Consider the following 23723-nt stretch of genomic DNA (forward strand, 5'->3'; position numbering starts at 1 on the left):
TCGGTCTAGTTTCTGAATTTTCTGCCTTATCGTCTCTTACGTTATTGCGAAACCCCTTCAAATGTAGTTCTTTCGGCATGGTCCCTGTCTCAAGGTCAAAAAACAATAGACCCTTATACTTCCAGTGCGACTTGTGGGCCTTATCTGGGCGCGAGCTGAAAATCAAAGCCGCTGTCCTTCGCATTCTTTATTTGCAACATCACGTAGTATAGGCATCTATGAGAACTTGAAGTTTAGAATCCGTCTATGTAGTGTGCCTCAATGTGCAAATGCGAACTGGCTTCTCTCCCAAATGCCACGGCCCGCTTGGCTGGCGCGTTCTAAGTGCCCCAATTTTGTCCCCGTTTTCTGCGAGCTTTGCAGCCCAAATTGAGACATTTAATTTTTGGCGGAAGGTCAGGGAAAGTATAAAGTACCACAGGAGATGAGTTAAAAGTGAGATTTATTGTTTGTTTGTTTGTTTTATTATTTGCAATACGCAAGCCTCCCCCCCGTTAACAGTGCACAGCATTTACATTTACATGAGATGAGACATGAGAAAAATATATACATACACATATATGAGGTGAATAGAGAGAATTCAAAGATGACACCCAGCTTGTTCGCCTCCCATGATGGTGAAGGTAGGGGTTAGGGTTACAGGTACACTGTACAATAACATTTATTTACAAAAAGACAATCGTATTGCAATTATTTAAACCGGGATTTGTACTTCACAACCTGCTGTGCTTCGGGTGGGCATGGCACAGTCGCAAATATCGGTGGCAATGGATCACTGCTCTGCACAGAAACGTCCAAAATCCCATATCTGTGCTTCTCTAACACAGCAACAATAAGGCCTTTCACAAAGTCAAACTGCATTTAATCATAGACTGGTTTGATCACCCATTGCTTACTTCGTTTTGAAAACACCTTAGTGTAGCGAGGCATCCTTACTTTACCCCTAGTCCTAGATTGTTCACGTCCGACATTGCTGTTTTGGGCCAAGACCGCTATTAGAGTGCGATGTTTCATGCCCGAAAGCTAAAATGCAAGCGCTTTGGCCTGTACTTTAGGCACATATTGTGGAACACCTCGAAATCTGCTGTGTGACAGAATTCTGTCAGTCCTCTCAAATCTCTTGATAGAGTTTTGTTGAAAACAATCTTCTCAATGGCTTTGTGTGTCGGTGAAGATGGAATCAACCATTTCTTCTTCCGTGCCTCCTCTGGGGACAAAGGGCCATGTTCACATTGGTGGAAATGTTGATTTGCTGTCCAGCGGTGAACGTTGGTAAAGTGGTGCATCAGTGACCGCCATTTTTCAAGTAGTATTTCCACTGACCCTTCACAAGTTTTTGAGCTCCACCAAAGATGTTTGGTGATAGAATGGGACCACTGCAAAATACTTTCAAAACTTTTTTTTTCCCTGCAGTCGAGATTTTCTTATTGATTGATTTAGCAAGATGCCATACGTCAAATTGATGTTTAATATGTGGGAACTGCTCTCTCATTGTCTTGGCAATTGAAACGTGTCTGTCCGTGGCTGTGAGGTCGATGTGCATTCCCCTTGATTGTAGATATTCCACTGATTTTATAAATCCTAGTTTCTCCATGGCCACTGACGATGTACATTGTGTTACCTGCACGACCACCGAACTCACAATTTTCTTACTATCCATGTCCTGAAAGTGGTAGGTGCAGTACTTGGCAGAAAATCCAGGGCTGTCGCACTGTCCATCGCTAGCTAGCCTGAATCGTTTGCCTTCGAATGAACTTGACAATTGTTCAATTTTCCAAGCATCACTAATGGCCGGAAACAGATAATCACGTTGGTATATGTAGTACAGCGCTTTAGAAATGAAATGGAGTCCCACAAACTGAAAGAAAGCCTCTAACTTTCTAAAACTGGAGCCACTAAAAAGTGATTCAGCTGCACACATTAGATTGCCTGCTGGCAGTTTCCCCAGCATCGGTTGTGCAGACCATGAGAACCTATGATTTAATCTACAGGCGGCATTTATTTTGACGTTACTGCCTTTTATTTGACGAGTCACATTAATCAATGGCTTCCCACATACTTTCCCTCTAATGGAATGCACACATTTCAGCATACTTATAATTTCCATCAAACAACTGTTGAATACAATGTATTTGCTCTCTTTCATTAGACTGTCATCCTGCGTCAACGTTGTTTCGGCCTGTGACGTTGTGGAGATTTCAACACATTGGAAAGTAATATCGCTGATATCAAGTTCTGATGCGTCTATGGATGCTGCGGCTGGTTCATTCTCTGTCATTTCGACATCTATTACTTCAACATTGATGGGAGAACACAACAATGTCGACAGGTTTTTTGGTGGAAAATTTTTGGCGGGTGTAGATTGTGTGAATTGATCTGCAGCTACTTCAGAGCTATCTTCAATAAATTCAATAACATCTTCTTGTGGTGGTGCGGTCGCACTGTAGCTATGGTCCAATGCAACTTTGCTGTAGTCTCCAAACACAGTTAATTCATGTTCTGGCCATTGGACATGAACATCTCGAGCCTGAACACGCCTCGCCTCAATTAATAGTTCCTCCATAGTGTACATGGTCTTGCAAGCAACATCTCTCATTCGCTTCACTGTCTGTGTATGTATAGGTCTGACACCCACGGGTAACTGGAGGAGAGATTGGAAAAGGGATGTTCAGTTTAAACACAAGATAAAATGTAGTCCAATTGACTGGAAAAAAACATAAAATAGTCCCCAGCACAAACTTTTTTTAAAGTTATGAACTGTTTGTAACTAACCTTTTTTTTGTTTTTTTTTCTTTGCAACTTTTTTGACTCGACCTTCAACATCTGCACGCTGTAGCTCCGATTCGTATCCGCATGTCCTCCCTTCCTCTTGTGCTGCAATGACTATATTTTCTGTATCCGCATAGACAGCACGGAATGAGGCTCCATCGTCTCCCTGAAACATAGTACTTTCATTACTATGTATCAAAATATTGTCAGCATAAAACACACGTGAGGACGAACACACGGGTACATCTCAATAGCCAAACACGATTTAAACATTGTGTGCAACAATCAAACGACAAGTATTCGACCAGTGATGATCTATTTCGATGGAGCTGTCAGTATCCATACCTCTGGCTCTGCATGGACTGCCATGAATGGTTGTATTGGAGAGGAGGCATCCGCATCCCCCTGAAACACAGTACTTGCATTAGTAGGCTTTTCAAAATTGGAAACATAACACACACTTGGGGTCGACGGCACAGGTACATATAAAGAGATAACCACAAATGATGCATTGTCCAAAAGAATCAAGGAAAATCTAAATATGATCACATTTCATCGACTTATTTCTCCGATTCCTTTACATCTGCATCATCTAAATGAGATGTTGTGATTGTGGTGGAAGCTCCGTCGTCTTCCTGAAACACAGTACTTGGATTAGTATGGTTTTCAATATTGGAAACATAACACACACTTGGGGTCGAACGCACAGGTACATATAAAGAGATAACCACAAATGATGCATTGTCCAAAAGAATCAAGGAAAATCTAAATATGATCACATTTCATCTCCGATTTATTTACATCTGCATCATCAAAATTGGATGTTGTGATTGTAGTGGAAGCTTCGTCGTCTCCCTGAAACACAGCACTTGCGTTAATAGGGAAGAAAGTATAGCAAATGGAATCACGTTATATGATCACGCATAATGGAGCTGTCAGTATCCATACCTCGTGCTGCTGAAGAATATCTATGGATGTTGCAAATGTAGTGCGCCCTTCCGAAAGCTGTTGCGCCGATTCGTATACGCATGGTCCCGCTTCCACTTCCCCTGGAGTTACTTGAATGTCAGGCTCTGCATCAAGTGCAGGGGTTGACGCTCCATCAACTGCCTGAAACAAAGTACTTGCATTAGTGAGGATTACAATAGTGAAAACATAACACACACCTGGGGTCGACAGCACAGGTACATATCAACGTCTAACCACGAATGAAACATTGTGTATAACAATCAAACGACAAGAATTCCAGCTCTGATGATGACGCTCGATGGAGCTGTCAGTATCCATACCTCCTGCTGGTGAAGAACATCTAGAAATGTTGTAGATGTGGCGGACGCTTCAGCATCTCCCTGAAAGACAGTACTTGCATTAGTATGGATAACACTAATTATAACTGCAAACAAACACCGGTGGACGATAACTAAGGTGTATATCAATTGGAAAGCACTAACCAAACATTCGGTAAAATAATTACACGATAAAATAAAACTATTACTTGACATGCATAAAAGAAGTCTGTAGTCGATTAGCCTAGTAAGATTACCTGATACGCGCTAGAAGTGGTTGATAACTGCGACCACGTCAAAGATGTAGAATGTTCTTGCTTCAGATTCAAGGGATAGTCAAGAAGTTGTAAAGGTAAATTAATGATTGATAATGAAATGCCAATATTAAAAATAGCCAAGTAAGGCGACAGAATACTTGAAAAATGCTCAATACAGCACAGTTCCCTGTTCCCATATATATACATTGCGTTTGTGGGTTATGAAATCGAAAAAGAATATATTGATAAATGTCATTATTCAAAAAACTATACACTCAAATCAATATCGAAATTATTACAAGGGATAGAACACCTACAATATCAATTAATCCGTTCGGCTACCTACACACTACCGCAAGGCCTAAAGCTAAATCCGGACACTTGACTCACCGGTGGCGGAATGTGGATGAATAGAGTGGGAATAGCATTTTCGAGCAATTTCCGTGTCGTTCGCCGTTTATTCTTCTTTGTTACCTAAGATGTTGTGTACATGTCCAAGGAAAAGTGCCGGCTGCAGATGCAGTATCGATCACCCCACTTGTCCTGTAAGACTTGTTGGACTCTACTTTCCAGCTCATCCAGTGGATATCCACAATGTCTGACCCATTCTCTTATTCGATCAACAGTTTTCGGGAATACATGCATTGTAGTGCCTTCAGATTTCGCATGCGTCTTCGAAGGGCAACCGCTAATCGAACAGGCAGGCATTGTTGATAAATCTGAAAAGTAAATATCGACATTATTATACAATCTTCAAGAATAAAGATTTGATACAAAAGTAAATGAATCATACAATGATCAATGCAAGGTTTGTTTTGGTCGCAGGAACTATACCAGTTCATTATGTGCGGCTTAGTATTTGCATAAGTTGAAGAAATGTATAAATGATGTGACTAAAATCTGAACATGTGACTCGTCCCTTGGAGGTTCTGTCTTGCACGAGAAGGAAACATGCTTACATTATAGACTGGACCCCCGAAGGATGCAATTCAATGACAATAGACACAGATGAAAATAAATAGATCTATTGATAGCATAGCAATGGAAACTCAAGTCAATAGCAATGAGACCAATTAACATAGCACTATTGTGTACTCTACTCGCAAATAGATAGAAATTTAAAAATATGCGAAATATGACTAAGATACATGGCCTTACCTTGACCAACAAACAGTTGGATTCAGCAAGCAGAGCAGTACGTTGCAGGAGAATAGGTGGGTGGCCACAGGTAGCACACTGATGGGTTTGCTCTAAGTGGCCACAGAAGTTCACGGATTGCAGGACGACGAGCAGATTAGCGTAGATCTCAGTGGTTGCCAGGTAACAGGTTCAGGAGTTGACTTGCAAAGCACAAAGATGTTCTCATGAGACATATCAAGTGGTTTATAAAGTATTAGAAACGGGTGTGTTTGTGAATGAATGACGTATGTATGTCGTGGTCTTAGGGGGGCGGCCTGCTTGAAGGGGAGGCCTGGCTGGAGACACGGGGTCTGAGGAGGCCATGTGAGCAATGGCCCCTTGGCATGGGATACCTTTTGAAGTGTACATGCTGTTTGGCACCTTGGCCGTTTGCGCCCATCACAGCCCCCCATGCCAGCGCTCATCCCCGGGTGCGAACCGCCTTTGATAGAGGGGGGTGGGATGGATGGGCCTGCAGATAAGGCACAGGAAGACTGCTGAATGGAGACATACTTATGTGGATTGCAGGGGGGCGGTGTGCTTCAAGGTGAGGCCTGGCTGGAAACACAGAGTCTGAGGAGGCCATGTGAGCAATGGCCCCTTGGCGTGGGATACCTTTTGAAGTGTACATGCTGTTTGGCACCTTGGCCATTTGCGCCCGTCACAGCCCCACATGCCAGCGCTCATCCCCGGGTGCGAACCGCCTTTGATAGAGGGGGGTGGGATGGATGGGCCTGGGGAGTGCAGATAAGGCACAGGAAGACTGCTGAATGGAGACACACTTATGTGGATTGCAGGGGGGCGGCCTGCTTCAAGGGGAGGGCTGGCTGGAGACACGGGGTCTGAGGAGGCCATGTGAGCAATGGCCCCTTGGCGTGGCATACCTTTTGAAGTGTACATGCAGTTTGGCACCTTGGCCTTTCCCGCCCCTGACAGCTCCTCATGCCAGCGCTCATCCCCGGGTGCGAACCGCCTTTCATAGAGGGGGGTGGGATGGATGGGCCTGCGGCATGCAGATAAGGCACAGGAAGACTGCTGAATGGAGACACACTTATGTGGATTGCAGGGGGGCGGCCTGCTTCAAGGGGAGGCCTGGCTGGAGACACGGGGTCTGAGGAGGCCATGTGACCGATGGCCCCTTGGGGTGGGATACCTTTTGAAGTGTACATGCAGTTTGGCACCTTGGCCTTTCGCGCCCCTGACAGCCCCCCATGCCAGCGCTCATCCCCGGGTGCGAACCGCCTTTCATAGAGGGGGGTGGGATGGATGGGCCTGGGGCATGCAGATAAGGCACAGGAAGACTGCTGAATGGAGACACACTTATGTGGATTGCAGGGGGGCGGCCTGCTTCAAGGGGAGGCCTGGCTGGAGACACGGGGTCTGAGGAGGCCATGTGACCGATGGCCCCTTGGCGTGGGATACCTTTTGAAGTGTACATGCAGTTTGGCACCTTGGCCTTTCGCACCCCTGACAGCCCCCCATGCCAGCGCTCATCCACTGGCACGAACCGCCTTTGATAGTATATCGTTGCTTATCAATAAAAAATGCCACATACCGGAGATTCTTGTGAGCACAGACCCACACTTCAACCGGTGTATTATAGTGCTCAAGACCCTTAGGCCTGTATAATCCAATGGTAATTGTTAGTATAGATATATGTGTGACTTTTATAGAGACATAACCTACTGAAAGACTTTGAACAAGTGTTATTTAGTGCATGCATTATTGAGAATATGTTATGTTAGCTTAGATAGATAGTGACCACCCTGCTTCACAGCGACCAGACCTTCACCCATTCGGAGCACAGATGTCTGACGTCCATCCTTGAATGGAGACACACTTGATTCATTTAAAAAATCGAAACAACCGTTGTTAAAATATATGTGGTGTTTTATTTTGTATCTTATTTTCATGACACAAAAATACAAGACTTTAAAGATTATACAGGTCAGGTTGCAGCACAGCGAGAGAAAATCCCCTGTACTGACCGCTGTCACTCGGGAAGGTTTTTCTAATGGCACGAACGGCACAGGCGGGTATCACTCTTCGAACGCGGTGTCCAAGCCTCCCGTGGAGCCACCATGTAAAGGAACGATAGGCCACCAGCCTGTACCCCCTGTGAAAAGGAATGAAACAAACTGTTTTTAAATGACCAAGATAAGTTTAATAAACGTTTGTTGTCAATGACAATTCTTGTAACTAATGGCATTCTACACGGACAAATGCTATCTAGACAATGCACACTATTGAACGACTTATATGCGTTACAATGATATGTAGATGTAATTTTGGATATAGTAGAAGAACATGAAATAGGAGTGGCATGACAAGCAGAGTATACTTACTCGTTACTCGGATTACGAGGGCGAACAGTTGCGTGAAGTTCGTGCATAAGCACCATCATTATCCTCAAAACGGCCCGTGTGAGGCAGGCTGCCCTGACGTCTGGCAGCTCGGTGATGCATTGCGGTCGTGGCTCGCCTTCCGAAATGTAGGCCAGGCATCCAGAGTTTTCTCGACAGCAGCAGTTCTCCTCCTCGGTCGGCATTAGCTCGCACCGATTGCATGTGCACCAGGTGGAGACGCCGTCCATGCGACTAGGCCCAGGCTCTTCATCTGTTGATTCGTCCTGCCAACTGCTGTCCGAATCCCCATCGTTTTCGCGTGCTTCCCTTTCCAGTAGTTCCTCCTCGGTATACTCGGGCTCGTACATGTAGGGCATTATTGTAGCCATTGTGTGGTAAGCAAAGTAAAATAATTTACCGAGATGGTACAGGTGTTCACACGGGCTACAAGCGGCGAAGGTAGCTGACCAGAGCACAGAAAAGAGTCACAGAATACTCTAAGTAACACAGAGAGAGGAATGGAATCGAAAATCTGCTGCTGTGTGTTGTGAAACGGTCTGTTTATACTTATTGGGGAAAGAGGCGTCCTGCCATTTCCATGGCGACACGTCATTAGCTGAAGCGCAGCGAATGTTGACACAAGACGTGCTTTGGCGTTGGGAAATGGGCGGTACGAGTCTGCTGATGACAGGCTCAGGGGCGGGGGATATGATTTAGTGCCGCAAAAGCAGGTCAGCCAGGGCGATGGGGGAAATTATAGGATTATCACAAAATGGCAGCTCCCTGGTGCTTGTTTTCGCGTGCGTTTAATGGACAAAAACTTGGGTAAGGTCCATAGGAAAGTTTTCTAAAATCGAGCCACTTAGGCTTAAAAAAACATGGCTGACCCGTAGGGACAATAACATTTTTCACTAGATCATGCCTTTAAACAGCAGCCGCATCACTCTATTCTGCTTTGATCAAAACATCTTTGTACAACACAGACTTGAACAAAACCTACCTGCCCTCTTCTGTAGGAGGCAAGTGCTAAATAGAAGGGCTTGTTGGACTGGTGCAACTTGGTCTAACATGGCCGTCTAGATCATATAATGTGACGGGGCTTTTGGCTGCAAACGGAGCACAGTTATTGGCAATACCATAAATACATACCTTTCCTGTTTTTGCAAAGGCCTCTGCCACTTTTCTGTTGCGTCCCCCGTAGCATGTAGTGATTAGGTCGGCCACCCCACAGCTTTCCAGAAAGGTAGCGATGGCTACCTCGCCACTGCAGAAGCACTTGGCAAAGGCCACCATCTCCATGAGGCCAATCCGTATCACTGCTGCCTTGGTGTTGTCGCCAAACCCCAAGCCGTCGCAGAACCCAGCCCCCACAGCTACAATGTTCTGCAACCAATAGATAAATGGGGGATTGTGCATTAAAAGACACATATAAAAACAACAACACATAATCCAGGAAAGACATTTCAAGTATTGCAATTGCAAGACACTTTCTGAAAATGGCTTGCTTGTGTGTTTCGTGTTTGCTTGCTGCCTGGATCAATGTCTGATAAATGAGTGTTTTACTCACTCCATTTCAGCTCAGTGACAGTGACAGTGAGATGGCGTTCACCTTTGAGTTTCACCCATGTGGGCGGGACAAAGACTCATATGCAAATGGATATTTCCCATCTGTGAAAGGTACAGTGAGCAAAAAGCGTGTGCTGCAAACTCTCATCTCAGAACAGGTTATCATGCCATGTTCTTTCTGGAGAGGAGCGCCGGCTACCCTTTTTTGAAACCTTTGTGTTTCTAGCCTGGTCCCAACCAGCTGACAATGTGATAAGCAGGGAATTTTGGCAATATTCGGGTTGTAACCCTCAACTGTTTGGAAATGTGCCTACGGTTGACCTTACAAACAAATCAATGTGTGGCCCCAGCATTAGAACGTTTTCCCCATCAAAATTCTCACCATGCAATAAAGCCTTTTACATTTTTTTGCGATAACAGCACTTTTACCTGTGGTCTCGGCAGGATAGCTCAGGGACAACGTGCTCGCCTTGGAAGCAAGACGACACGGAGCACCACATGTTCCATCCCCGGGTCCGCGCTTATAGACCGCTGGGTATTAAGCACGTTACAAATAACCTTTCATATCATATCATATACTTTGTGGGTATATCTCGCCATTGGGGCCTGATACGTAAAAGGTTTTCTTGCTAGCCTTTCCACATTGTACTCTGTCTCAAACACAGAGCAGTAAAGAGGTGGGAAAGTGGCAAGAAGGGATTAACAAAATAAATCAATTCATTAGTCTAAAAGTTCCCCATCATTCAATAGATCTTAAAGCGCTATGAAAACACATTGTTTGTCGCATTGAGAAACCTCTGTGAGCATGCAGAGAATTCCTACATTTTACATATGAACACGCAGCTACTTATATAATGGCCGGATTACTAACCTGTAATCTTCATTACCCCGAGCCCAGGTCTTCCTTGCCACTGGCCTCACTGGCATCAGCTCCCGGGGCACCTTACCTACTACTCTATCTAAGCTTAGAAGAAAACCCTCTGTAATGTACCCACTGCCTGGCTTTTGTGGCCAGTCTTTCAATTGTGACCCACAGCACCTGGGCCTATGGCCCTCCGAGACTCCTTACACAACCGCTGACTCTTTTACCAAGCAATATATGTTCGAGCTGTGAGGGGGAAGGGAATGCAGGACTCTGATCAGGAAGGCATGGACTGGGAGTCATGGAGATTAACAGTAAGCAATGGGACCCTTAGCTCCCCTTTCTGTGTTCCTTTTCACAGACTTTACTTCCATGAGGATGAACCAAGCATTGAGTATTAAGTCATCATACTGTCTACCCCTTGTGCTGACCACCATGCTGGCAGACGGCAGCCCCAAATCCTAGCCAACTTGAGAGAGGGAGCGATGTTACCAAATTCCAGCCAGCTAGAGAGAGGGAGAGATGTTACCAAATCCGAGCCAGATAGAGAGAGAGGGATGAAGAGATGTTACCAAATCCCAGCCAGCTAGAGAGAGGGAGAGATGTTACCAAATCCCAGCCAGATAGAGAGAGGGAGAGATGTTACCAAATCCCAGCCAGCTAGAAAGAGGGAGCGATGTTACCAAATCCCAGCCAGCTAGAGAGAGGGAGAGATGTTACCAAATCCCAGCCAGATAGAGGGAGAGGGACGGAGAGATGTTACCAAATCCCAGCCAGCTAGAGAGAGGGAGAGATGTTACCAAATCCCAGCCAGATAGAGAGAGGGAGAGATGTTACCAAATCACCATCAGATAGAGAGAGGGACGGATAGATGTTACCAAATCCCAGCCAGCTAGAGGAAAAAAGGGAGAGATGTTACCAAATCCCAGCCAGCTAGAGAAAGGGAGAGATGTTACCAAATCCCGCCAGATAGAGAGAGGGAGAGATGTTACCAAATCCCAGCCAGATAGAGAGCGGGAGAGATGTTACTGCCATTACACCAAAAAGGATTCTAGTCAAAAGATCCTGTACAGAAGGACCAAAATCCTCTGCTTGATACGGTAAAACTTGAATTGAATGTCTCTGAATCAGAGGATTACAAGAATACAGGGAGCCCTGGGCCACAGCAAAATGCGACTCAAATTTAACTGAAACAGAAAAAGTGTCCAATGCGCAGCAGAGTGTAAGACCAGCAAGAGTATTCAGAGTGATGTAGGACAATGAACACACCTGCCACCTTAAGTGATCCACAAATGCAATTAGATATAAGGCACACTTGCCATTCACAAATCCAATAGTGTGTTAAATTGATTGAGGGCACTATGGAGCCGGTGTCAGACCGGCCAGTGAAAATGGGCCACAGGGAGCAATTGAGTGCAGTGGATATCTCAGATCCTTAGAGGCAGCTGAGGGAGGATATGGAAGATCCCAACCTTATCTGCTATACGAAGGAAGTACTGTGGTGATCCCTAGACCCACTGTGCATTGACGACCGGGTCCAACACTGGGACAGCAGAGTTAAGGGAACCCCGTCCCATTGAAAAGGTGAAGAATCAAAACACCATGGAAATCGGGCTAAAGGAAAGTGTGATCCTGGGACATATTCCCTGGCACTCAACTTCCAGCGCACAGAAGCAGACGGCTATTATTTCCAAGGTAGGCCAAACCCACGCAATCCGAGGTGTTCACTCAGAGGGTCCTATAGATGCTTGTTTTATAAGTATTGCTGAGGAATCTACAAAAACATTAGGGGACCCATTATTTTCTGAAGACCCAGGGACATTCTCTGAAATTCGAACACCCTGAACACTGGGGTCTACCTAGGCCCTCCTTAGGAATAGCCTCTGACCACCTAGGTCTAGACTTTTAATATGCAGGTCCCCTGAGCAAACATACGGAAGAAGGTGGTTTGCCGGTGGATGTGGAGGGGGACCGGGTTGTCAGCGATCTACAAGAGTCAGTAGAATACTGAATGGCCCATCTTGAGAGAGTTAATGGATCCATTTCCCAAGCTCGGGTTTATCCCAAAGGAAAAAGAAACCCACCAACCCCAAATACTGGGGAGGGAGCCAAGGAGAAATAAAGCCTAGATTGGTATTTATACCTCACTGCCCCGTCTTGTCACCATAATCTTGCACCTAGATGTCAATTTATCTCCCCAGAGTAAATGCTCCAAATCTCGAACTTTATTGAGCTGGGGAGATTAACCTGGAGCTTCCCTCGAAAGCAGGGGGAAACTGACTCATGCAAATTCTGCCCCTGGAAGACATCTGTTGGCAGGGGTAGGTGATTAGCTTTACCATTTGTTATAGTTGGGAGCCTATTGATCTCCTTCTCAGGGTATCTGAATACCCTTGGGCCAAAGACCCGCTGTCCAGGAGCAATTGGACATTTCCTGAGATGGGAACTGGAACAAGCTATTGCTAATCAATAATGTTTGCTGAATGCATGTTATTATTCTAACCAGCTACAATCAACTCCTCCACCCCCACGCCCTGTAGTGCCATAACCTGTGTACAGCCCTGGGAACACCAAGAGTAAGGACCACTCTGGCTGATGGAGAACCTATGATTTAAAGAAGTCCACAAACAGCGAGCTTGAGTGCAAGGTTGACAGTTACTGTAGACGAAACAATGTTCTTAACCCGAAGTATCATAGTACAATACCTTGATCTCTCTAAGCTGGGACATGTATAATTTATTCTATTGTCTGATATCCTCTGACACCAATTAAATGCTCAGATCATGTTGTATATGTATGATTAAAGTCTTGCATTACACTCCTACCTATGAGAAATGTCTTTATACAATGTGTTGTTGCAAATTGTTACTGACCTCATTTTTCCTAGGAGTTTAATGAGTTGGTGCTGTAAGTCTAAATGTAGTCTTTTGGTGGACTGAAGTTTGTTGACATAGTCTCCCCTCCAGGACCTACACTGGCTCTATTCTGCATGTTTGTCTTATTCCTAATAAATACGAAGTCCTAGAGGTTTGGGATTACAGTGACTTTGTACATAATTGGCATATGGGGCTATGATCCATGATTCCCTTTTTCTTCAAACCCCTTTTTTGGACTATATGTACTGTGCCTATTCAAAGATGGTGGGTTTACAATTTAGACTAGGAGTGGGTGTCTTAATTGGAATTAACTATGTATTTTTGCTATGAACTAGTAGGCTGGAGAGGATTTTCTCTCCTGAAAGCACTGACAGTGAGGGCGGGGAGTGATTGATGTTCGCCCCTTCAAATTCTGCCTTCAATCAGACTGAGTGGATTGTATGCCAATCCAGATCCACTAAGGGATCTGAGCATCTGTAGTGCCAGACAAGGCCAAGTAAAGTCTTTTCTACTATCAATCTAGACTTCATTCAATCATCAGGCTCGTATTCTGAGCAAAAATCCTCTTCTGGGCCGTGGAAGCTTTATCAAGCTAAAATCCCTTCTGAACTTAATAATTGTACCAATCTTAATGACTGTCACGATGCCTGCCCCCGGAAAGCCAGACCAGGCCCGCAACCCCGGAAGCGTGCCACTTGAGGCATGCCCAAAAACCCCAGTTAGGGGCTCTTTGGCTACAGTCCTGGCGCCTATGGTGCCAGGCTCATAAGAATAAAGTCAGTCCTGGCGCCATTGGGCGCCAGGCTCATTACAGAAATCTTACCTGTTGCAGACCATGCTGCATACCTACCTGATGTAGACCATGCTGCACGAAGCCACAAGCCAAATGAGGCTTAAAGGGACTACTTTACCTCAGGGACTCCTTTCCTCTCGGGTGGGGCTGTGGAAGAATACTTACCTAGGACTTCTTCCAAGGCTATTTAAGCCACACCCGGACAGCCACACATGCTTCGCGTTATTCTGCTTGCTGCAGCATAACGCTCACCGTGTCTTCAGCAGCTCCAGTCTTCAGCCACGCCCGCTTCAGCCCTGGAACACCTGGAACAAGAAAAGGAGAAGGAGAAGAGGTCAGAACAAAACCCTTACCTGAATCCTTGATCCAGCACATCGTCGATCTGGAAGAGAGAAGCCTTCTCAGGTGTATTGCCACGCACCTCGCAGAGCCGCGCTGAACTAACCAACCGGGGCTGCATTCCTTAACTCCATCGCAAATCCAGCATCTCCAGACCATTCTTCAACACCTGGGGGAGACAAGAACAGATAGGTGAGCAAGGGCAATACAAACCACCCCCAAAGACTTACCTGATTTACCACAGGGGGGTACTCACCTCATCTCGGGTCGGCGTAGTCAATTCTGCATCACTGCCGCACCCCGGCCCCTAAGGGGAAAAACAAGGACAATACAAATCACCCCCAAAGACTTATCTGATTACCACAGGGGGGTACTCACCTCATCTCGGGTCGGCGCAGTCAATCCCGCATCACCACCGCACCCCGGCCCCTAAGGGGAAAAAACAAGGACAATACAACCTAACCCCAAAGACTTACCTGATTTACCACAGGGGGGTACTCACCTCATTTCGGGTCGGCGCAGTTAATTCTGCATCATCGCTGTACCCCGGGCCCAAAGGCGAGAACCACAATAGACTTACTAGGATCTTACCAATTGCCACTTGAAACTCTTCTGGTGGTTTAATCCGCAACCTGCAAGGAATCTGGCAGAGTGAAGATCAGACTATTGAACTCTTACGAACAATTGGACTTAGAGTCAATACTGGAACTCACCAATTCCTCCACGCCAGTGAAGTAACTGGTCGTCTACGCGCCCTTGCGCTCGACGCAGGATGGAGAGCTCATCTTTCCAAATCTTCAGCTGAGATTTAGAGGGAACTTCAAGAGTGTTCTGTGGGCAGACAAGGGAGTGGGAAGGCGGGTTAACGCTCAGATTATGGGAGGTTAATTCCCTTTCTCCATTGCAGAAGGATATTCGTACGAATCCAACAAACGAAGCTAAGTGGGTCTGTCCAATCTGTCATCTCGCCTCTACGTGTTACTCTGGTGGAAGCAACAGCAGGCCAGTCCAGATCGACGCCCCCGTGGGAATCAGGTGAGCGTAACAATGACTTTATGGCCTGGATGGAATATGTTCAGAAATCATTTATTTAAAGCTGGCAAACCTTGCTCTTCTGATTCTCAGATTTTGTCAGTAGCACTTGTGGCTTCTAACAGGGTTGATGACAGTTTTAGTCAAACTGATTTGTCCTTCGACAATCCGGATAAGCGGGGACAATTTACATTGGGTCAGTCTATTTGCCTGAACTGTTCTGAAACACCATCAGTGAAGTCTGTTCCCGTTTCCAATGCTCCTGCTACGTCCGTTACTTCGATAATTGACTCCCTAACGTATCATGAAGACATGGGGCCTCATTACCCCGTAGGCGGTGAGCCATGGCGCTATTAGCGCCATGGCTCAAGCCGGTAAAATACCGGCACCGCCTTGGCGGAAAGGGGATTTACCGCCCCATTCCAAGGTTGGAGGGGCGGTAAATCCCCCTTCCACCATTGCCCTTCCCCATTCCCATTTCTGCCCCATAGGGCTCTATGGGAATGGGGAAGGCGCTAATTACGGCACCGCAATTTTGCGGTGCCGTAATTGCTCCGAGGTCCCTTATCGGGTTGGATTTTAACGCCTGCAAAAAGCAGGCGTTAAATCGCCCAACCCGAAAAGGGACCTCGTAGTAAGGCGGTAGGGATTTACCGGTACCGGTATTTTACGGGTACCGGTAAATCCCTACCGCCATCCGTGTAATGAGGCCCATTGTGTAGTAAATTGCAAAATCAAAATATAGTATGGAAAAGAAAATGCAAGAAATAGTCACTTGTGTGGCAAATGCAGAGGAGCCTCCAACTTTAGTTCTGTGGCACTGCCTTCCAGCTCTTGTTTGTGACATCCATTAGTCATAGTAGAAGCATGGCACTTGATATTCTTGAATTTCAATGAATGAGCTAACTCTGGAGACACTAGTCCTGAATTACAACTAAAGATGAAGGGAGTATTTTTTTAATACCCCATCTGTTGTCAGTGGATACGGATTTCAATTAGATCCAACTTCATTGCAAGCATAGTTAGAAATAGGAGAAAACTGAAAGGTGAAGCATAGAAATACTTCTGCCAACATGTAACAGGATTACCAATCGTTAAACAGCACTGGCTCAAGTGTTTCCATCTGTCACTTTTCGTTTTTCTAGAAAGCCTTCACAAGCACATGGGGCATGCCAGCAAAGTATGGCTGGAGCTTAAACGACACCACACCGAAGAATCTGAATATGGTCAAAAACATGTCCCAGGTTGCTTTAGTTGTCGTGCAGAGTTGGTGGGGTCGAGTCCGATTTGCTCACAGCTCTTCTTCAATTGCCAAGAATTGTTAGCAAAAGAAATAGAATTCTTGACTTTTGCATTTCCAACCATCACTGTCTGATTTTATAATGAATATCCTATCTTGATTTACCAATACACTGAAAATGATCAAAATGAAGTTTAAAAAAATGTTTGCACTGGTACCATAAATGCTTATCTCCTGTTACAAGCCTATTTGAATGAACTAACCTTTAAAGCTCCACAGAGTTCTACTGTGTCACAGTCCTCAACGACGGTGATTCTGAAGTTTGGGGTCTGAAATAAATCCTTGAAGATCAGACCGTGCTGCTTATTTACACATCCTGCAAAAAGAAAGTATGATTAGTACAATTTCAACCAAATATGAAATTGTTGTAAGGGAAAACATGCACAGTATTGAGGTTACTGAGGGATAGATGGGATAACATACATATCTACTAACGTGAGGCATGTAACACAACCACATTTATTATACCCATCCACAAACAGTTAAGGACCAGACTTTCAATTTAGCGTGCCAATTCAAGAGGCAAGGAAGGCACCAGCGGGTTACCACCAACCTCGTAATGAGGCCCATTAATGCCTCTTATTTATATCCTTCTCACGGACAACATCAGCCCTTCTGCACCTCCACTGACCATTGTACATGATCAAAAGTAATTCCACACCAAATATATGTGTAAGCTTATACAGCAACCCATTGCTTTCCAGCTAGGTTTGCGCTCAACAAAACCGAATTCAAATACACCCACAAAAGAGCAACTGACTGAGTTGGTAATATCTAGAATTGGACATGTACGCCAATGACATTCTGGTCAGCTCCTGGACGAATCACCACAGTAGTCACCAGAAACTCAAATTGAACCTAACACTGCTTTCTGTTCCTGAGATACCTGACTGGAAAAGCATCTCCCCATTTGCAAACAACACAATCTGGTTACGAACTCTGCAAAATCTAACTTTCTTGTAACTTCCAGTAAGACTAAAATAGTGAGATTTCAGTGGAACATCGAAAATAATCCAATCGACCGCACGTCGGGACTGACTTACTTAGGTTATCATCTCACGAATACTAATTCTTTAAAGATGTGGCATAGCTCTTTATCTACTACAATTGCCCCATTGATAGCACAAGTGAAGATTATCTATTACAAACACTTCAAATTCTCGCTCGTACCCCTGCTCGACTTCTACTTATTAAAAGTGGAGTCTACCATCCTGTATGGGCTTGATCTTTGCCTACTCGACATTGGTAAAATCCTTAACAAAATTCAAGGGCTAATTTGGAAAACTGTTCTTGGCATACCAAAGAGCATGCCCAATGTTATAGTTATTTATGAGTTGGGTTTGTCCTCATTGGCCTCAAAGCTTTTAAGGAGAAGGCTCAGCAATTATGCTAAAATGCTTTATCCTCCTCCTAATTCCCTATACGACGACTTAGCACAAATGCTTGCAAACTCCACACCAAAGTCGCTTTCACGATTCAACAATCAATTGTTGACTTTGCTTGCAGCTGTGGCGTTGGATCCTGTAGATCTAACTAATCGTCCAGCGCTTGTGAAGAAGAAGCTTGTTCAACTTGATTGGGCCCTCACATCAAATCAAATTGCCTTATATAGATTTTACGCAGAATATGCAATATTTAGACACAAGAAACATCCTTGTATGCCATACTTAACATGCTTTCCTTGCAATTGAGCAAGGAATGTTTATATGAGATTTAGGTTTAACCTGTTTCTCACCAATGTACGTCTTAAAAACTGTGAACAAAACAAAGACACTGAAAATGATGGCCTCTGTCGCTTTTGCGACACCATTACTGAATTGGAGACACTAAAGCATTTAGTAGTATTTTGAGATTCTTTGAAAATCAGAGATTGTTAATTATGGGAAAATAACTGCCCTCTGCTTTTCTCGCAAACTATTATGGGTGAGTTGCATGTGGGGACGTAGCAATACCCGAGTAGTTTCTTTGGTACGTCTAATCGACTGTATTCAGCTAAAACTCAGTGATTTTGAGGAACGAAATATCAAGAATGCATATCAGTAATATTCCTCATATATAGAATGTATTTAAGTATGCCACAAGCTTATGTCATGTTCAAGCTATTGATCTTAAGAGACAGCTTGGAAGGTTTGAATAATATCAAGATGTAAGTCACATCGATACGATTGATGGAGGATAGAAGCACAGAAAACTATTATGAAATTGTAATGAATGTATGATGATTTTACACATTGTAATTTTATTTGTTTGTATATTGTGTAATTTATGAGATTTTATGTTTCCTTTTCCCTTAATTTGTGATTATGTAATTATTTCTCTTATATTTGCAAAGGTGCTTTTGCATCAAACACAAATAAAATTGTTTTTTTAAAAAGCAGTCAGTCACTGTTAGCTATTCAGAGGGGCCTCCTTTCCTGGTTGTAACTATTAGTGTAGAGACCGAAACTGCATGTTAAGATCACCATCAAATACAGTCTTTCTGAATGGGCATGTATAATATCACATATTTTATAATAAAATGTTAATCAATACTAAAATAATTTTTAAACAAATGCATTACCAAAGCATGTTCAGATGTTGAATACTGGCTGTAGTCTTGCTCCCACTGCCCCCTTCAAGTTTTCTATCATTGGCTTTACTAACACTCTTAGTGGATAACCCTAACCACTAATCTCCTGGTTCAAGGTTATTTCTACACTTTTCTCTGCTTCTCACCTGTGACGATACCCTTGCCAAAATAGATTAAAAAATGTGGCTTTCGCAGTGTGAAAAGGTATTTGTTGCCACCATATACCTGCTACTTATACGACTTCTTACATATTACCAAAATATGCTGATATATTTTATTTTTTAAACAATTTTTCATAAGGTTTTGCATAGATGTACCAGTCAAGTCAACATTAAAGCACTGACAATCGCATCCCTTGTTCCAAAGCTTCCATCCTTTCCCGCTTCTATTATACATCTCTCCACAGTCCTTACCCCCTGAGCCAGTCTCCCCTTATCCTCACACCCTTCCTCCCTGCCCCTTCCACCTTGTAGTCACCCTCCCCCTTTATACCACCATTTCCCCCAAATCTTCTCAAATGTTTGCGGGCAGCCTCTGTTCTTGTACACTACTTGATCCAACCTCATCCAGGCTCATCAACTTCTCTGCTACAGCATGCTTAGCCACTATGCACGCTATATTCAGGAAGCACCTATCATATCTGTCCACCTCCTTCTGCCTCCAGATCCTGAGCAACGCTCCTTTGGGGTCCAAGCATAGTGGCCTCTCACAGGCCCCTTCTACTTCCCGCTGAACTCTCCCCCAATATATCTGCAGCTTCAAACATTGCCATACCATGTGACTATAGGTCCCGCTGTACGTCTTGCATTTAGGGCAAGTGTCATCCTACCCTTTACCCATTCTCCTTAGTCTGTCCCTGGAATGATAGACCCGGTGCAGGTATTCAAATTGAATCATCCTCAGGCGGGCTATGATTGTCACCTCCCTGGGGTATTGTAGTGCCTCCCTCAATTCATCCTCATCTATGTACCCTGATCCTCCACCCATCTCTATTTCAAATCATCTAGTTGTACCATTGAGTTAAGATCTAATGCCTTCTAGAGGTTTGAGATCTGCTTTTCCTTAATCTCCCCGTCCAATACGTGTCGCTCATTTGGGAGGTCTGTGGGATCTCTTTCCCTCTACCTGTGTGTAGCTCCAGAGCATGCCTAAATTGTAAGTGTCTGTAGTGCTCCTGTCTGTTCAACCCCATTCTCCCCTCTATTCCTGAAAAGACCTAACACCCCAGTTTTCACTGCATCCCCCCACTGTCCTAATTCCTACGGTCTTCCATTTCCCTTCACATCGCAGGTGTTGGATTCCCACAATGAGCCGATTCCCTCATATTCTTGCCGCCAGCGTGAGCAGCCTCTCCCATCCTAAATACCTATGGGCTTGCACCCAGACCAAGCCCATGGCTATCATGAATGGCAAGCACCCCACCTTTTGTATGTTCCCATATATGGGCACCTCCCAACTGCTCCTACCCATCAGCCCCAACTTCGGTATCTATCAGGAAATCTATACCCCCACAGTACACCCATCCGTTCGCTATGGGCAGTTGTGTTGCCCAATAGTAGGGCCACAAATTCAGGAACCCTAACCCCTGTCCAACTTTTCCATGGGCATTTCCCGTTCCCATAAGAACTCCCTTAATGTTTTGTTAACCCTATCAAAATCCCTTGCCTGTATTGCTTGCGGAGCATGTTGGACCAGATACAATAATCTGGACAGTGTCACTATCTTATAGAGCGTAACCCTGCCCATCAGTGAGATCAGGAGAGTCATCCACTGCTGGACGTTTTGTTAAGATTCAGCTCGGCAAAGGACAACTAGTTCTTTTGGACAAGCCCCCCTAGGCACTGGAATCTGTTCTCCTCCGTTTTCAGCAGTGGGTACCGTCTCCAGTGAACCCCCCTTTCCATTGGATAATGGATGGATTTATCCCAATTGATCTTCTAGTCGGAGTACAAGCCAAACTCCTCAAGGATGATCATGATTCTTGGTACAGAGCTCTCCGGATCAGTCACATAGAGCAGGATGTCATCTGCGCATAATGATATCCACTCTTCCTTTCCTCTTGACCATGTGAATCCTAACAGTACCGAGTCCCTCGGGTCCATTCTGCTAGAGGCTCCACTGCTAGAGTAAATAACATGGGTGAAAGTGGGCACTCTTGCCCGGTACCCCGGCCAGCGCAAAGGTTTCACAGACCATATCATTAACCCTTACCAGCGCTGTCAACCCATTGTATAATGCTTGGACTCTAAAGCCCTTTCCGAAGCCCATTCTCTGCAGTACCGCCAGCAGGTATACCCATTTGATGGAGTCGATGGCCTTCTGGGCATCCAACTCTAAGATGTCCAGTGGTCGTTGAATTCTCTTTGTACCTCACACACCCAGGACCAGATGGAAGCTTCTGATGTTTCGCCTAGTGGACCTGTTAGGGAATTAACCCACATTGTTCTTCTTTCACTATATGAGATATGATTTCACTGAATCGACTTGCTAAGGTCTTGGCGAGGATTTTGGTCTTGATATTAATTAAAGATATGGGTCTGTATGACCAGCATTGCTCCCTCAGTTTTTGCCTCTTTCGGTAACACCACTATCATAGCATCTCTGAGATCCGGTGGGAGCATGCCTCTATTCCTGCTCTTTTGATATGCTGAGATATTTGTTGAATTCATTCATTCTATTTGTACAGAGCACACATGTCTATTACGTGCTTGCTGCAAAAAGATAGGGAAAATATAGATATGTTAAGTATTTGACCTAAGCATTAGTACAGGCATCATATGATAAAAGAAGTTCAGGGTAAAAAGACTGGTGAAGCCCAAGGGATCTGCTGCGAATCAGCTCCAATGCAGGGTGGGAGCAACTATGTCTTATTCCACAGCCAAATACAAGGCATAGTGGTGACACATGCCATCCCGTAGAATACAAATGTAGGCAGTAAGTTGGGAGTAGGAAGCCAGTTCAAACAGCTCTGAAAGGGGACAGGCCGTTTCAGTTACCAACTAAGGAGTGTCATTGTTCTGTGGTTGCCTTCCAAGCAGGGGAGGACTGGGAACATTTGGCCTGGGGGGCAGGTTTTCTTTTCTGGCCCACAGTGCAACGGCCCCAACTTCCAGAATAAGTGATCTCAATACCAACCTCTCCCACGCATTGTCAAGTATGTATAATAAACATTACTTTCCTTTCATGCGACATATTTTCCAGTTATGTTTGTGGTTTCTTAGAGAGCCGGACCCCTGGAAACCCTCTCGAGTACCAAACATAATAAAATTATTTCACCAGGATAATATAATTGGGGACATGGAAATCTGGGATTTGAGCACTGTCTTCAACGTGCTACAGTTTGTGATTTGACACCAGGCTACATCTCCTCCCATGCCAATCCAGCTTTACATTTAGAACAATGTAAATAGGTGGGAAAGCTAGAGAATGTATTAGTAGAGCAGAGCCATTGCTAAACCAAGGGGTCTGGGTTTTCTCTCTGAGTCAAACATGAGCTGGCATGGCAAAGGCCCCATATCTGGCTTCATGCCTCCGCAGCCCACAGCAGAAAACCCATACCTGCACCCTGTGTACCCGCCCCAGAACATAAGACCCTCACTTGCCATCCTTCCTTCTCACCAGTATGCTTACCATAAATTGTTAAAATTATTTATACAATAACATGATAAAGCATAAACCCATATGAATGAGGCTTTCTCTACAAATAGTCAAGGAAAATAAGGCACAGTGATAAAAAGTGATTTGCTCAGGATCACACAAAATATGAAGTGTGGAAGGTGGGGATTTGAGCCCAGACTTCCTAGTCCTGCAGTTTCCAATTCAGAAAACAAGGGAGGCTTCATCTTCTCCTATTGCATCTTCAATATTAGAAACAAAAAATGCTTTTTGTACAGTTGTTATCCAAGGGCTAAACTAGTATACGTTTTAATAAATCTGGTTTTCAAAGCACAAATGTATCTACAAGGGGGACATCTATTAATCATCTGTATCCTGAGGCAAATACATCTGAGAAACAGATTACAATTATAATTATAATGAAAATGTACTATAATTGTAACCTTAGTCTATACAACTGTGTGTGTACTTTCAAAGCACCAAGTCATATGATAAAGCAACCTGAAAAAATGCAATAGAAGCATTAATTGAAACATATGTTCATAAGGTAAGTATAAATCACTTAAGTCATAAAAAGGAAATGGGTCAAGCCAGTCCCACAATTGGGTGCAGTGGCATGCAGGACAGACATAGGTCAGCAGGTTGGCTGTTGCTAAGATCTACCGTTCCAGATGTGTACTTCTGTCATTGACTCTATTTTCCTTACCCATCATCTTCTGGCGTCCTTCCCTTGCACCACATTCTCAATGCCACCCTATTTCTTACAATCAGCTTTCAAACCTCCATTCCTCCTTTGCTCCATCCTTTAACTATTAATTCCATCCTCTTCTCTTACCTTGCACGCACCTCCTTCCCTTTCCCACATTGCTCACTCACCAATTCCTTGCCCCTCACACCCTTTAATTGCCCATCACACCAAGCCCATTCCTTGCCCC

General features: G+C 44.6%; 1 protein-coding gene across 3 annotated transcripts in view; it reads right to left on the reverse strand.

The window, feature by feature from the left end:
* The window catches only part of LOC138489070 (glycerol-3-phosphate dehydrogenase 1-like protein), a 278084-nt gene that overhangs the window by 94016 nt on the left and 160345 nt on the right, over window positions 1–23723 (reverse strand). For all 3 annotated transcript variants that reach the window (XM_069616636.1, XM_069616634.1, XM_069616635.1), the window contains exons 5-6: window positions 16808–16920; window positions 8986–9219 (exon numbers count right to left, since the gene is read on the reverse strand). In XM_069616636.1, the coding sequence (XP_069472737.1) occupies window positions 8986–9219; window positions 16808–16920 (347 nt within the window). The remainder of the gene's footprint in view (window positions 1–8985; window positions 9220–16807; window positions 16921–23723) is intronic.

The sequence above is a fragment of the Ambystoma mexicanum genome, chromosome 9 (assembly GCF_040938575.1).
Source record: "Ambystoma mexicanum isolate Mex_15411 chromosome 9, UKY_AmexF1_1, whole genome shotgun sequence".
Taxonomy (NCBI): Eukaryota; Metazoa; Chordata; class Amphibia; order Caudata; family Ambystomatidae; genus Ambystoma; species Ambystoma mexicanum.